At 36.6% G+C, this 17,479-nt stretch overlaps 1 protein-coding gene across 1 annotated transcript; it reads right to left on the minus strand.

Moving 5' to 3' along the window:
* Positions 1-10,852: 10,852 nt before the first annotated feature.
* Positions 10,853-15,905, minus strand: LOC149835706 (elongation factor 1-gamma-like). The gene is made up of 8 exons (XM_090008694.1): positions 15,800-15,905; positions 15,570-15,628; positions 13,639-13,788; positions 13,493-13,553; positions 13,366-13,418; positions 13,172-13,273; positions 12,257-12,767; positions 10,853-11,423 (listed from the first exon to the last, which is right to left on the minus strand). Exons 2-8 carry the CDS (start codon positions 15,576-15,578, stop codon positions 11,044-11,046), a joined length of 1,266 nt encoding a protein of 421 aa, XP_089864820.1. The 5' UTR covers positions 15,579-15,628; positions 15,800-15,905; the 3' UTR covers positions 10,853-11,043.
* Between the last annotated feature and the right edge of the window lie 1,574 nt (positions 15,906-17,479).

The following is a 17,479-nucleotide window of genomic DNA, read 5'->3' on the forward strand; positions in this document are numbered from 1 at the left end:
TGTGATACCTGAATCAAGTGTTTGGAAACCCATATCTATTTTTTTTTTATAGATATTTGGCCTTCAACAATCTTGACCATGGGTTATCTTCTTCGTGGCAAACCTTTCATGTCAAATTGGCAAGTGTTGCATTGTTAGTTTCTTCCAATTTTTGAATTCCTAGCCCCCCTCATCCTTTGGCTTGCAAACCTCGTCCCACCAAAGCAAATAGGTGCACCTATGATCCCCCTTATCATGCCAAAAGAAGTTCTTAATTAATCTCTGTTTCTTTTATAATGGCTAATGGGAGTTTAAAACAACCCATCCAAAACTGAGGCACAGCTTCCAACACTGAATTTATTAGCATAAGTCTCACTGTCATCGCAAGAAGCTTTCCATACCATGTCTCAAAGTTTTACTTGAATCTTTGATGTTAGCTTGCACACAAGCCTTTCTTTATGGGCCCCTTAAACAAGTGGAGGCCTAGGTACTCCATGGAAAGGTTCCTCATCTGCCACCCGCTTAGTGTTAATGTTACAAACTCTTACATTAGGAAGGTTGAAAGGAATGAAGGTAGTCTTTTCATTGCTTACATAAAGACTTGACTGTTTCCCAAAATCCTTCGTCAACTCCAAAAAGTTACATATTGACTCTTTCTTATCTTGTATGAAGAATAGGGCATCACCTGCATAAAAGTTGTGTTGTTATTTTCTCTCTTTCACCTGGACCGGCCATATTCTATCCTTGGCTTAAGCTTTATGAAGTCTCTGAGATAATCTTTCCATGATGATCAAAAAGAGGTAAGGGGACATGGGATCCCCTTGCCTGATTCCTCTTTGGCTTTGGAAAAGTTTTTCCGATTCTCCATTAAGGATCATTGCAAATTTCAGGTTATAAACACATTGCATAATGATCTCAATCCATTTTTCTGCAAAGCCAAACACCTTCAGAGTGCTTTTCAAAATATGTCATTTTATTTTGTCATAGGCCTTTACCATGTCAGTTTTGAATAAGACACTTTTTTGTTTCCTAGATGTCATGGTATCCACTCTCATGTTTAATGAGAATGCAATTCTGAATAGATCTTCCTTTCAGAAAGGCCATTTAATTCTTGTTGATGACTTTCTCCAAAACTCCTCACATTCTATTCACCATTATTTTGGTGATCACTTTGTATATGAAATTGCACAAACTAATCGGCCATAATTGAGACTATCTATTGGCCCCTTCCTTTGATCAAAACCATGTTAGTCATATTCATCCTCTTGAGCATCCTTCGGGACCTGAAAAAATTGATTATTGCTTTCCCCATATCCTCTTCGACTATGTACCAGTATTTTTGGAAGAATAAACCCATGAAACCATCTAAGCTGTGCCCACTATCTGCATCAAGTTTGAAAACAACATGCTTAACTTCTTCTATGCATACTTCTTTGCTCATCTTCTCATTCTCCTCCTCTGACACCTTTACTCCTACCTCTTTATTGTCCTCCTACTACTACTCCCTGTTGCAAATATATTCTAAAAATAGTGCTTGGCATCCTTTTTGGTCTCCTCTAGATCTGATATTTTTGTTCCATTTTCCTTCACCAGTGTGGAAATACTCTTCATCATGATATTCCTATTAACCATTGAATGGAATAACACCTTCTTTGAGTCATTTGCATCTGGATTTCTATTTTTATATGTCCTCTTTTATTTGCCCTAAATGTTGGAGCTTATTCCTAAGCATTAACTCTTTTATGATTATATCATCTTCCTGGTCTGTCCTATCTTGCTAAGAGCCCTCTAACTCTTTTTTCACTACTTTGATTCGAGTTGGTAAAAAACTCTTAGTTTTTTTTAACGACCCTGATTTATAAGTCAATTTTTCTCATAAATTTAAAAAAAAATAACAAAATATACAAATCGAGATTGTCATAATTACTGTATCAAACCATATACTTAACTAAATTACAGAAATTAGAGTACATTAATACCAATTGAATTGAATTAAAATAAAGTTCATATTGTCCATTTATCCAGTTACAAAACCATTCCTAAAATTCAATGTTCAAGCCAACCAATCTCTCCAAACACAAAAAACCAAAACCACTACCTCGATAGGCAGTGTGAAAAGTTTGTGAACAGCTGAATAATGTAGGATCACTCAGCCTCCTCAGAACCAAAAAATTATTCAAGTAAAGAGATCAGACAACCTGAACTTGAGTAGGCTACATACTAGTATAATGTACGATATAAGAACACATTCAAACACAACATCATATATCAGTCATGTAATCACACATCTTAGCAGTCCATAGCATAAAAATCAAGCTAACAACTAAAATAATAACTCAGTTATATGTACATCCATTCTTGCTAAGTTTTACATTAAAACAATAAATTATGCATATGCATGAATATTTGCAAAATGCATGAACATATACAATATGCACGAACTTGCCATTTCAGTGTTGTGAATCATTCATGCATGAATAACTTTTTAGCTTTACTTATTGCTTTTTTGCTTAAATGATACATGTCATGTTTTATCTATATGCAATTCACAATCTTGTTTTACTCAACAATATTTGCCTGTGGGCACAATACAGACTCTCCTAGATAGAGGTACAACCCAGGTTTATATTTTCAAACAATTATGTCTTCTTAACTAACATGATGCCCCAATTGTGCATACTTCGGAGAGCGAATATAGATTTTATAGAGAGAGTTTTCAACTCCTACAATCCTGATATATCAGATTTTTCTCATGAGTCTTACCTACCACATCACAGAAAAATCATGTTAGTTTCTCTGGTTACTAGTCATGTGGATGGGAGACAAAAACAACCTTACATGCTAAGTCAAATATCTCGCATAATCGTCAATACCATGCTTACTCTCTCAATAAGCCCCAAGAGAACTAATTTTATTTTGATTTCTTAATTAACTCTCTCGTTAAACATGCCAATGCAATCATGCAACCACATTCAGTATTCATATGCAATAATATCCATAGCACTCTATGCATGCTTTTGATTAGTCTCTACTATAAAATCAATACAATAATGCAATCATTATGCATTTACACAGTCAAGGTAGGCTAATCATTGATATTTATGTATGCCCAATTAAATCAGTAATGAAATGCATTCATTTAACATCCATATCAGTTCAATATCTCATTTAAGCATCAACAAACATGATGTATAAAGTAAAATGTAAGCCAGAATCAGTATATGTCATATTGTGCAGTTCAGATCTCTATTAAATCGATTTTGGAAAATCCACCAAAATCATAGGAACCGAATTTAACTCTCAAAAATTACTAGGATTGCCCCCATCATCTTAGCAATACAATCCAAGAAACAGAATTGTAAAATTCATTGTAATAAAATCGAAAAAAATTTAGAACTAAACCTTATTTAGAAAAAATGTCAAACAGATCATGTTAATTGCAAAAATTTAATCATGTTTAAGGAATTTCTCAAGATTTTATAGAAAAATCTTTTGACAAAATTCTTTTTACAGAAGCTTGTTATACATGTTACATTTCACCCAGATTTTTTACAATTTATTTTGATTAGTTTTGATTAGGGTGTTAGTGTTTTCAAAATCTTTGTTCGAAATAGTCTTCCTGACAGGGCAGAAAACTTGTGCTTTGTTGCAATGGACATTTCAACCTTAAAACTAGACCAAAAAGAATGAATCAACATTTTAAATTCAAGCTCTGTATGTGTAAAATACTCCAGTAGGTTTATTTTTATTTATTGACCTCATTTTTATAGAGATATTGATTTTTTGAATTTATCCAATATTGTTTTAAAGTTCTAATTTGAATTTCTTGTAATATTTATTTAGTTATTTAAAACCCACAAAAACTTTAATTCGGGTCAATCCATTTGGGTTTAACCCTTATGGATTTCGAGTCTCTTTTAAAATCCTTATTTAAAAAAAATGATTTCTTACCTCCTATTATACTAAATAACTATATTAATTCTAAATAGTTTATAGTTTTGGTACTTCTCAAAATAATAATTATTTGATTAAAACATTTTTTCATAACTTATTTTATGACCAAAATACCCTTTTTAAGATTTTTTTTTGAAAACCATCAAAATGTATCTAGTTAAGTTCAAATCACCTAAAAAACACTCAGATGGGTTTATGGCTCGCTAAAACCATTATTGTGCATGATAATTTAAATATTTAACAATATTTTGTCTAAAATAATTTTTAAAATAACTATTGTACCTCTGTTGATCTGAAATGAGTAATTGAGCATGTACAATACCAATACTTGCAAATAAAAAGTAAAAATATATTTTTAATTCAATGATAAAGCTAAATTTTATATTTATTTAAAATCTCAAAATTTTACAGGTTTTATATTTGGTTTATTGATGCCTGTTTTCCTAGCAGCCTTTTGAACCTTTTCTTTTCCCATTTCTTTTGAAGAGAGCAGCCTTTTGAAGCTAGTCATTACTTGGATAGTCACGACATGGTTGAGGCAGAATGAGAAGGTGGGGTCTTTAATTGCCCAACTAGGATACCCAAATTAATAAATTGACTTAAGATGGTGCTCATTTACTTCAATCTGGCTATGACTTGTCATGCCATTACCTATTGCATGCTTTCATAGAAGATCTGATATGCCTAGGGATCTGATATGGTTGAATATCCGTTCTATGAACAGAAATAACTTTAAGTAACAATAAGAATATGCATTCAGATCGTCCAGATTCATCATTCATGTTTGTTCAATTGGATTATTTTCATATTCAGGTTGGGTTTGGATAAGCATTTTATGTCAAATCTGGAGTTGATATGAATCAAAATAAGCTTATTTTTGTTATAGTTTTTCTTGATCTAGTATTATCATATATATGTATTTTAGATTATTCAATCTCTCCTCCTCAGATCTGATTTGGATCTACTATTTACATTTCATATTTGAATTCAGATTCAGCACGAAGCTGACCTGTTTGCACATGTAGCTTTGCCCATGGGCAACCTTGCCATATTTAATTGTATCTTCAAATGAATTGACAATGCAATGGACCTAAAAATCGTAAGGTAAAACAATTAATTTTTATCAGCTTAAAATGGAGAAAACAGTTCATGAGGACCTATTTAACAAATACGATAATATTTCAAAAACATCGATGTTTTTATCACAATATTTTAGAAGATGATGTAATTGAAAAAATATTATTATTTTACAAACACGACATTCTATCACGAAAATAACGTGATAAAAATGTTTTTAAATATTATTGATGGTGTTATCACTTTTCTTTATATTTCTATAGTTACTGGTATTTTTCTGAAAAATGCCATATTTTTCAATAAAAAATCATGACTTTGAGAAACAAAACAGAAAGAAAAAAATAGAGTGAAACTCAAAATAATAAGGATTATAGGTATCAGAAAACAAAATGGATATAAGAAGCGATAAATGAAGCAAAAGCGGAGAAGTGAGTGCTTAAAATAGTATAATGCATAACGCGGGAAAGTGATTACTAAAAAATAGTATGAAGTGGGAAGTAGGATATAGTTGTGAAGCGAAGATGCAAGTGCATGAAAAATGAAATGGAATCAAATAGAAAGCAATATAAAGTGCAGGCAGAAGCAAATAAAAAATAACATGAATACAAGTATAAAAATGATATAAAACCAACATGCAAGCTTATTATATAAAAATTATTATTAATTTTTAATATAAAAGTTATAGGAAGTAAGGAGAGCAGCTAGTGAGAACTGATAAGAAGCGAGGAGGAAAACATTAAGAAAGCGAAAGAGAAAGGATTTAGGAAAAGATATGAAAGAGGGCTTCCCACTAAAAGCAATCAAGTTTCTTATATTTTGGAAGGAAATTTTCCAAAGCTTCACCTTATTTCATGGAAGTGAGGAATTTTCACTTCAGAAGCAAGCTTCTCCATGTATCAGGAAGCTTCCTGTAGCTACAATCTGGACAGTGACACAACCTATTTATTTAACATATATTAGTAAATGTTTTTGACATGATAATAAGCTGAAATGCTTATTGATGGCACCTACATAGAACCATTATCAATAGATTGGAAACAATTAATTTAATTGTAATTGCTAACTTTCACCCATTCCAACAGGTCTAGACTGGTGTATCTTCTCCTCCCGCAATGCTTTTGGAACCCATCATCTCTCTACGAACATGATGGTTTTGTCCTCCTCTCGGCAATGAATTTTCTATATTTAAATGCATTTTTTAAAGTGCTAAAAATCAATGGTCCACAATACCTTGTATTGTAAAGTTTTAAATGCATATGAGCCCGTTGATTTTTTATGTTTCAAAAAATATGTCTTGATGTTGTAGAGTCATCGTGTAAAGCATATTTCTTACTAAATAAATTATAAACAAATATATATGGTTCAATCGGTGAAACATACTAACATTAGCATTAGAGAAGGATCGTCATTGGTTGTAGATTTTGAATCTTCTTTTGATTGGACAGTCCCTCTCACTCCACACACACACACACACACACACATATATATATATATATATATATATATATATATATATATATATATATATAAAAGATGGGTGTATCATCAAACACTTCGTCAGACACGTTTTCGCCTCTGATAGTTTAAGATCAGCCGCGAAAAGGTCATTTTTTTAAAGGACCTTTTAGCGGCGGTTACACAAGATTAACCACTTGATTTACATAGATATAAGCTCCAAAAACAAAATTTTACCTTTGAATCCTATTTAGCATATTATATTTATTACTTTTATGTATTAAAGGTGACTCAAATATGGTTTGTCATTTTTAAACCACCCTTGTTTTCATGAATTAAAAAGAGCCGTTGGTTTTCACCATCTCAAAAATAAAATCTCATGTCATGTTTTATATATTAAACATGATAAAGCTATTTTACATAGTAAATAAATCATGCTAAACCTATCTGTACAGTTTTTTTTAAAGAAAAAACATCTGTATGGTTACAGTTAGGTGCTTAGATCTATGTAAACAAGAGCGTGAACCACTGTATGGTATTATGGTTCAGAACCATCGTATAGTTTTCCTATACATATGTGTGTGTTTCTTGTGTATATGAATCCATAGTGTTGTGTTTGTCACAGGACTCTAACTCTAAGCTCTTCCTTGTTCTTAACACACTTGGTTGCCATTCAACCAGCTGCATAGTTTGAAAGTCGATTTGCTTTATTTTGTTTCCCAACTATGTCAACTTGGATGCCGTACATCAAAGGTTCTCTTTGAGGCCGTAGCAGCTAACAAAAAAACCAATAAATTAATATTAGCTATTTTGAAAACCAGTACAAATTTTCTTATACCGTTAGGCCAAAGAATAGAGCCTTCCACTTCCAAGTAGGGGTGCAAATGGGCCAGACTCGGGCTGGGTCTTGCCAGATCCTAATCTGAAACCGAAATGTGAGTAGTAGATACAAATTACTTCAAATCAGATCAGAGGAGGTAAGATGACTTTAAAATGCTGATCCAAAATTGACCTGATTCAATCCCGATTGAACAGATCCAAATAAGATCTGAATACACATTTGGATTTTAATTAAAGGATCCATATCCAGAAATAGTATGTCAAACTTGGATCAGATATCTAAGCATATCTGATCCGTTTGCAGCCCAACTTGGTCTCTCGGAATGGAAGAATGACAAAGGGGTTAGGTGAGTTCTCACGATAAAAGCACTTTTTTGTTTAAATGCCTAATTTTTTTTTCTATAAGATTGTATATATGTTCTTTTTTTGTACACCGATATTCTTCCAAGGTTTTACCATGTTGCAAAGATTTTTCCTCACCGACTTTTAGTCTAGGGAAATGGTGAGAGACCGCTCCCACCAGACCGAGGGAAGTCGGAGTCAGTCACGCCGGAGGTCTGCAATCCGGTTTTGGATGGAAAGGAAACAAAAGCAGCAGCAATGAAATTAGATGTAGCTGGAGAGGGAGAAGGAAGTTGCAAAAAACCTGTACATCCAGATAGTAAGAAGCAGAAGGCCTCCTCGTCGGAGTTAAGTGACAGGTTTATGGATGGGAAGGTACAGCATCTGCAAACACATGGGCCCATGTGGTTTACTTTGAGAACCAAGTCCCGGCAGAACCATTGATGGTGACTACTGTAAGATCCACAAATGTCACTCCAAAGATCCGAATGCCTGCAGCAAGATACACAGATGTTATAGATTATGGAGTTCTCCATGGTGGCTGGATTTCCCGGAAGCTTGATGGAGCCGAAAGAAGATCAACATTACCACTCATGAAGATCAACAAAAGGTTGAGCCCACGAACGAAACAAGATAGAAAACAAAATTAAAATATAAAAAAATAAAAAGATAGAGAAAAAGAAACTACAGACAAATAGCAACAAACAACAAAATCAAGCTCAACCAGAATCCGCTGGATTAGAAGGAACCATCGATGAGTGAACGTTGTTTAGAGGGAAGGAGAGGTCTCTAAGATGCATACTTAGAATCGCATATACATCAACCAAGATTTTATGAATAAGATTATTAAGGATGACGAAATTTGACAAAAAATAGCATCATTGCTTGTCATCCAAACAAACCACCAAATAGTAAGCAACCACGTCTTTCAGATCAGTCTCCACCGCTTACATCGTCTAATTTCAACAAGGCTCAGGAGCAGATCAAGCGCGAAAGACTCCTCTGTGATAATTACGTTTGAAGATCTCCATGTCCTATTAAATAGGGCCACAAAGATTAGGCAAGACCAGAATAAATGAGAAGTAGTTTCTTCAGCAACTTGATATAGCACACACCAACTAGGAAATTGAAAACCCAACTTCTTTAAATAACTGTGAGTCTGAACCCTATCATGCAAAATTAACCAAGCCAAGACCCGAGATCTTGGAGAAAAGCCCTTAGCCCATAACACACACTCAAAGAACCAATTTGCCCCCAGGAAGGGCAACAATATATAGACTTTGTGGGTGTGAAACGCACCATTTGGTGTAATCGCCCATTACAACGATTGATCGTAATTTCCCGCATCCCCAATTTGATCTCTAAAGAACGATAAGGCTCTCAACCACATGCTTTGCAAGTGTGAGATCATCAACCCCCCGAGTTTCATGACGAAAAGAAGATAAATCAGGATCACCATATTTAGCATGAAGCAAACGAGCACATGGAGAACCTGGTTGATGGGTCATCCAACATTGCTTGGCCACAAGAGCAATACTTCTTTGTCTTGGAGCAAAAACATCTAAGCCAACCATACACTTAGGTAATACTACCGTTCGCCAACCAACCAAATGACGCTTACCCTAGAGTTTACACCCAGACCAAAGAAAATATGTCGTTAAACGACAAATATGTTTCTCCGCACCCACAGGCATCATGAACATTGACATGAAAAATTCAAGAATAGAAGAAAAAACATGTCTGATTAAAGTTAGATGGTCAGCGATAGAAAGATAAGACGCCTATCATGAAAAAAACTTATTTTTTACTTTTTGAAATATTGGAGCCCAAGCAGCAGAAAAGAGGCTCTTCACTTGTAACGGCAAGCCCAAATACGTCATCGACAACTCAAAGATTGCGCAATTAAAAATCCGTTGACCCGCTGCAAGCATAAAAGACTCAACATTAAACATGGTAAGAGAGCATTTGCTATCATTTAGGAAAATCCCAAAAAGAGAGAGAAATAACGGGAGAATAAGTTTGAATCTAAGCATTTGCTACATGTTTGTTCGCCCAAGCACGCTTAACTTGTTGCATAAACTACCGTTTCATGATTGATTCACTCAAGCGGCAATAGACGGGGATGTTGGGCATTAGATTTTAAATGTACAAGGATAGGCTCTTTCTCATCTCGACGTGCTCACCGGACCGGAGCAACTCAACGTCGTGACTCGAAGGGGAGCATGGCAAGTGGCTGGTTGGACTTTGCTCACCAGCCCCTGGAAGCCCGGACAACCAATATGTCTGGAGGTGAAAGCGAGAACTCCGATTTAGATTCGATTGCCGAAGCTTCTAGTGAAACTATGGACATGAGATCTATTTGAAGGGGTGGCAGAAGCATTGGGCAGGAAACTGATCAAACTAGACTTCTACACCCGAGAGTGCAGTACGCTCGTATGGATAGTGCAGTACGCTCGTATGAAAGTTGCGGTGCCGCTGGATTTTACGTTACCGGCAACTGTAGAAATTGAGGCTGACATGGGATTGGCCCTCGTCCTTCTGTTGTGTGATCACTCCCTCGTCGGACAACTGCGGCTGGCGGCTGACTACTAAAGAGGCACCAACAGCAGCGAGTAATGGAGGGTGTCAGTAAGTGAAAAACTCTAGAATAACCCCTCGGCCACAACAAGAAAATCAAAGCAATAACAAGACAAAATAGATTCAGAGCGCTGGCGGAAGCAGCTAACGGATCTGGCACCTCGACACCAGACGGTACCTAGAATGGAGATGAATCCGGTAAAGAGGAGAAAAATAAGAGAGGGGAGAAAAGGAACAGTCATGTATGTTCAACTGAATACAAGTCACCTGCGGTACAGAGGAGATAAAGGGACGATGTCAGAATCTTTGGGGGAGGAAACCGGAGGCTGCTGACATGGATGAAGACCACACATCAGACGAGAATGGCAAGGAGAGCTGGGTCGGGGACGTAGCATCAAACGAAGGGGAGGCGATGCAGACAGAAGACAAGGAAGAAGAAGGAGGTCCTAGGGACAGCTGAAAGGGGAACAGGGTGATCCAAAAAGAACCGGAAAGAACGGCAAGCAAGGGCATCACCAGAGTCACTCAAAGGTGTCAATCACAAACCATTATCAAATCAAATCAGACACCTCGGATTAGCCCTCGTACTACAGAACGCTCGCGTATTTATAAACCACACAATGAATCAGCTGCAATTCCCACAAACATCAGATATAAAAAGCAACACAGATTTCAGATCATGATGTTCCATGATACACAGAGATTACACCAAAATTGTAATGTCAAGAACAAGCTAAATGCACAAAATTTTTCTGAGCCCAGAACACACAAAACTCGAAGACAGTAACTCGGATTTCCTGCGAGCAAAACCACATCCCCTCACTTGAAGCATTTGGCATCCAATAGCGGCTCACCCTCAAAAGGCTCTTGATCTTCAATCATTGCATTGACGCGCTCTTTCTGGGCTACGTCACCTATGTCCACCTTGGCCCAGTCATAGAGCTCCATGTCATAGCACTCTTCCAGTACAAACTGAGGGATCTCCTGCCCGCGGAAAAGCCACACACCGTTGACCTTGAACGGTGGCTCATTGCCAATGATCAGCATTTTCCCAAAGGCGTACTTGCGGGCAAGGTCCATCCGCTGGAGGAAGCCAGTAACCTTGTTCAATGTGACAAACGAGACGGTGTTCTCATCATTGTATTTGTAGTCACAGAACCACAGGGAGTAGCCCTCAGGATCATACATGTCCCAGAAACCTGCATGACATGCAGAACACTTTAATGCTGCATGGCCGTAGAAGCAAACATGTTTTAGCCTTGTTAAGCACCTCCATAGTTATCTTGAACCAATAATCTGATTAGCAGGCTTCAGCCTGACCTAGTAAGAGCACCAACTTTGGGAGAACAGCAACAACAATCAAGTGGACAAATCGATTCTAAGTTTCGAACCAAACTCAATAACCTTTCATCAACTGTAGTAACTAGTAACCCAAAGTACTGATGGTGTGGTATTTTAGCTTATTATAGAAGTTATGCAATCATTAAAAAAACAAAAAAGAAAATTAGGCATTAGCAAGATAATGGAGTGACAGCCAGAGTGATGGCCAGACCGCCAATAGAAAACAACCTATTTGTTTTCATAAATTCCACACTTTCCAGAATATTGTGTGCCTTTTCCCAAAGATTGTAAGGTACAAATCTGTAGCATCTATACGATACCATAGATGTAATGAACCTACAGGGTCATGTTACCACACCCATTAAACCTCGCACAAGGTAAGGGTCGGGAGAAAATCAAAATGGGTGCTCATTGTTCAAATATTAATTATGCAGGTGGACCTTGAAAGAAAAAAAACAACAAAGAAACAAAAACAAAAGTCAATATATTTTAAAAAAATCCATCACTTAAATTGATATTCTGCTGCACACACATGAGGTTACGTAAATGTGCTACAAGATGTTGGACAGATTTTTAATTCAATGACTAATCAACTTTCCCCATCTATGTGAGTAGAAAATAGTGCACCTGAAGTTCAATCTTAAAGAATAGGAAAGCCCATTGATTGAATAATTAAAGTATCAGAAAATACCTTTGATGGCAACCTCACGGAAGTTGGTCTTGGTGTTAGAATATAACCTCTTCCAGTCATCCAGGATCATCTTGCTTGGTGGCAGCAGATCAAGAGGATTCTTAGGCTTTGGTTTGGGAGCTTCCTCTTCTTCATCTGCATCCTCTACTACTTCAGGCTTTGGGGCTTCTTTCTTTACTTCCTTTTTGGGCTCCTCTTTAGCCTTCGGTTCCTTGGGCTGAGCAGGCTTCTTAGCAGATTTAATAGGAAGAACAGACTCTGCCTGCTTCACCTCACCCAAAATCTTGTGGAAGTTGGGCTGATTAACCAAAGTCCAGAAGTACCTCTCAACATGAGGGAATTCAGAGGTGAAACTCTTTGTCATTAGCCAGGTGAATCCCAAATGCAAGTTACAGGTCATGACAATGTCAGCAAGCGTCACTGAATGCCCAACCAAATAGGTATGGGATGCAAGGTAAGTGTTCAGAACACCTAGGGCCCTCTTTAAAGCAGCAATAGAAGATTCCTCGACCTTAAGGTGACAAAGCAAAAGGAACAATGAGATAGTAGGCGCAAATCATGATAAAGAAATACAGTCCTTAAGAAGTAAAAAAGTGATCACAATGAGAACAATAAGAAATGTGACTTTCTAGGGGGAGAAAAAGGGCCACTTAACTAAATCAACCTAAAGCCTCAAAGTCATGAGTTGTGAAGCACTCCAAGCCTCAGGGGCGAGGCCATTAAATTTCCATTACCAGCTAAAAAGATCTAAACCATGAACCCACATGAGCCAGGGATAAATAGCACACGACTTAGCCTGGGTTGAGCAGGAAGCAAGGGGGTGTGCCAAAATGTCTCCAGCAAGAACCCCTCCACATCCTGGGCATAGTCAATGTTTAAAACTTTGGCACTTGGATTGAGAGAGCATTAACCAACCGGAGGAAGGTAGATTGTATAACCCATTCTTGGTCGATACCACAATATGAGATTTGCATCAATTTCAAGAGAAGCAAAATCGATCCATTGCTCAACATGTCCCTGTAATCAAATTACACAACGTAAAGGAAATTAAAATACAAAGAACCAACTGAAATAAAAGCAAGCAAGCTGGCATAAGTAGAAGAACATACATAATCAATCAAGGAAGTCCCATAAAGTGGAGAATCACCCTTCAACCGAGCAACTGCAAAGAGAAAAACATCAGAGAGGGGAAAAAATCAAGAAGAATAGACGCATATGGATGATAATTTATCTCACCATAGCGTGCAATTGCATTACTCTCAAATATGGGACCATCAGGCGTTTCCAACACTGGAGTCTGGAGTCAATATATTAAAGCAGAGAAGGATTAGATTCAATGGATAATGTGCAAGGATCAGGATTTCCATTGATTAAAACCATACCTTGCCTATTGGATTCATTCTGAAAAATTCAGGGGTTTTGTTTGATACACCCATCTCAAAATTCTTTACTAATTCAACTTGGAGTCCAGTATACTCAGCAGCAATAAGCACCTTGAAAGCATTTTTATTTGTGCTCCCTGCATGCAAGACCTGTCAGAATAAGAGACAGAAGTGTGATTAAAAAACTCTGTCAGCACCAATACGAGAATCCATGTAAGGATGCATCATTCAGAAGATGGATTGATAAATATGTTTAAGTGCATATAAGAAATTCATCGACACTAAAGTGACTTTAAAGTTTAAACTAATAACGTTATGCCCATAAATAAAATCAAATGGATTAAATAAACTACAACAAAAGACCAAGAGAAGATAGCATTCACAATGGGGCATTTAAAAGACCAAGAGATTTGAACCTTGTAGTCACATGACCTTATCATTATCAATTCATTCTGGCACTCGCCACTTATTTCATTGTTTTTTTTTTTTACAACATGAAAAAATCAAAAGCACTGTTTTGCCTCCATCCAAGGGATGGTGGTAGGAGGTTACTTTGGCGTCTCTTCCAATCAAGTGTGCTTCATTCTTGCTCTGGAAACATACGTTAAAACAATTTTTATGCAACTATACATGCATCATTGACATAGGTAAGTAGGCACTTTGACATGCGTATTATCTTGCTTGTCCCATGACAATGTGCTCATTCAGCACAACGGAAGAAATGCCATTCCTATAGGACATTATTCTAGGCATGGTTGAAACCTTAGCCATATAACATGTCATGGAATGTAATATTTTCCATTCAAAACTCCAGTAGAAAGTAAAAAGTTCATAGAGAAACTTCCGTTTCATGATGTACTAACCAATTAATTGCTAGTTTCCATATACTGAGATGCATAGGCGGAGCTGGGGGGGAGGGGCAGGACTGGGCTGTAGCCCAGTCCTGCCTCCCGAAACAGTTAATTTTTTTTTTTTGTAAAAGCCCAGTCCTAGCCCAGCCTTGATTCCATATGAAATAGATTTTTATACATTTTTTTAGCTCAGCCCTGACTGCAGCAAACAGTTTTATTTGTCCATATGAAATAGATTTTTATTAATAATTGTAGCCATTCTTTATTTTATCTCAAAAAAAAATTAATTTCAGGGCGCTGCCCCCGAACCCCCGACTATCAAACCAGTTTTTTTTTCATACACCCCTGTTTGCCCACCCCCTCACATGAATCCTAGCTACGCCACTTCTGAGATGGACTATCATCCCCCAACATTATAATAGTAATGATGATCATTCAAGAGCAAGATAAGAACCATCCCAATGTTTGTTCAAGCATAGCATCCAACCCCCGCACCAAATCCCAAAATGAAAAAAAGAGGCAGCATTCATCAACATCCAGCAAGGAGCCTAGACCAAGTGAATTCAGATGGTGCAACAAATCCCAGGTTACTAAACCCGGGGCTAACGTGGCTACCGACACAAGCAATCAGCGGGAATGCTCACAGAAGCTCGAAAACACAGAGAAGGCAAGAAATGCCATCGAACCTAAGCACTCAACCGCATTTCCCTCTACATTTCTTTCTAATACTGGATCTTCCCTTGTTTCAATGGTGCTTTACAGGTCTTGCATGACTCCAAACCAGACTACAAGCTCTCCAAGGATCCACAATTCCGTAACGCAAAACTCAATTCCAAAGTGGAAAGGAACAAATACTGCACATCTGAAAATGGATCAACGGTTCACTTCCGATGCACTCTTTGTTAACAAAACACAAAACATCAAAGCGCTCAACCCCTACCGGATCTTCACGCATCAAATTCGGAAGACGTAAACAGTCAAAAGAGATCGCGTTTACAAGTTATACAGATATATATTCTGCAAATCAACTAGCAAACGAAACGCCAGAGAGAAAGGGGAAGACAAGCCAAAGAAACTCACGAGAGCCATCGCTGGCGGTTAAGGCCTGACAAACGAAACGAGTCCGTCCGAGTTCAGATCTGAATATGAAACCAACGGAAAGAAGATTCAGACTCTGAGACAAATAAGTGTGCTGGAAAAATACGAAAGAAACTCCGCTCTTATAGAGAGTTCAGAAAACGCAGGAAAAGAGAATAATCCAGAGGTTCTCTGCCCCAAAAGAACAAAAGAAACAGAGGATCACATCTTACCGAGAAGAGACGATCGACCGACGATGAACCCCGAAACCCCAGAAACACTCGCTCGACGCCCGAGTCCCGAAACCCTAGAGAAACCCTAGAGGCTTAGACGAGCGAGAGAGAGAACATGGGAAGAAGTGGCCAAAGGCACCTTAGTTTTAAGCTGGACGGGGTTAATTTAATTTACATTGCAGCGCCCTCGTCTTCACAAGAAATGTTCATACCGACACTCTATTTCCGTATTTCATTTCACAGGATAATTCAACTAAAAATGACCTTACTGTCTCTGCAAAAACGCTGCGCTTCTCGAAATAATTAGCAATTTAACAAAATCCCTCAATATCCAAAGTATCTGATTTTTAAATTTTTTAGGGCATTTTTTCCCTTCTCATATGTGAACCTACTCAGGTTCGTGCGATATATAAGTAGACAACCTTTCAATAAAAAAAACGAGATTTACATTATTATTTTGTGGATCTCGTGAATTTTGCATAAACAATTTTGTGAAATTGGCATACTTTAATTCAAACAAAAGAGATTTGCATATTAAACGCAGATATCTTGTGAGGTTCGCAACCACTATATCAATCTTCTCTAATTAAAATGTTCTATCTTAACAAGTTTTTCCCATGTATTTGCGGCAGTCCCGAAATTTGCATGTACATCATGTGAACCTCCTTTGCAAATATAATATGACCTTCTTGAAGATACCCTGCAAACCTCTTATAAGTAAATACTACTCAAGGAGGTCCACAAATGTATGTTGACATTCGCAATCACTTGCTGTGAATGTCCCTGATGTTCACACTCTGATTTGAGCTTCGTAAATACAATACAACATTCGCAAATATATTATGACATTTGTGAAGAAAACCTATGAACCTCCTTCAACTAAATATTCCTCACGTGTGTCCATAAATGTGTGCTGATATTCGTAAATACCTATTGTGAATGTATATTCTTTCACATACTTGTTTCATATATAAAGTCATTATGGTCCTTTTTTGGGTTTTTTTGTTTGTTTCTCGTTAGAAACCTAACCCTTTTTCCTCTCGCCATTTTCAGTGGTTCTTATGAAATCATTTTTCAGCGTTACAGCGAGGTTGCAACACCCTTTTGGTCAAATTTCTTGTCTTCTGGTTAGGTCAAAAAGTGAATTTTATATATATAAGGAAACTAAAATATGTTCATCAACCAAATATGTTTACTGGTATGAACCAAGATTTTTATATGTTTTTTTATTAATTTTTTTAAATGTCATCGTACGAATGTGATCTAGACACTTGGTTTTATAGAAATTGTCGCTTAGACCATCCAATTATGATGTACAAGAAGGATCCTTTAAGGGTTAAAAACCAATGATTTAGAATTTTCATAAATATTCAAGTATAAAAAATCATATTTCTTGATCCGATTATGATGATTCTATAGTTGATTGCTAGCAAATGGATCACGCTGATTGCATCCGCAAGGTTAAATTTACAAAAAAACTATAAAAATCTCAATTCGTATCAACGAATATATTTGGTTGGTAAACATATTTCAGTTTCCCTATATATATATATATATATTATTTTCTTGCATTTTTAAGTAAATTTTTGTATATATATATATATATATATATATATATATATATATATTTTTTTTTTTTTTTTTAATACAACATTTTAGTATTTGTATTTGGTTGTTGTG

Source organism: Nuphar pumila, chromosome 6 (genome assembly GCF_984573655.1).
Source record: "Nuphar pumila chromosome 6, dmNupPumi1.hap1.1, whole genome shotgun sequence".
NCBI classification, from domain to species: Eukaryota; Viridiplantae; Streptophyta; class Magnoliopsida; order Nymphaeales; family Nymphaeaceae; genus Nuphar; species Nuphar pumila.

Excerpts from the sequence above, each read along its gene's own strand:
- LOC149835706 (XM_090008694.1), bottom strand. Across the intron at positions 13,554-13,638 it reads GAATGAATCCAATAGGCAAG|ACTCCAGTGTTGGAAACGCC; the intron begins GTATGGTTTTAA and ends TATTGACTCCAG. Across the intron at positions 13,274-13,365 it reads GGACTTCCTTGATTGATTAT|GGACATGTTGAGCAATGGAT; the intron begins GTATGTTCTTCT and ends ATTTGATTACAG.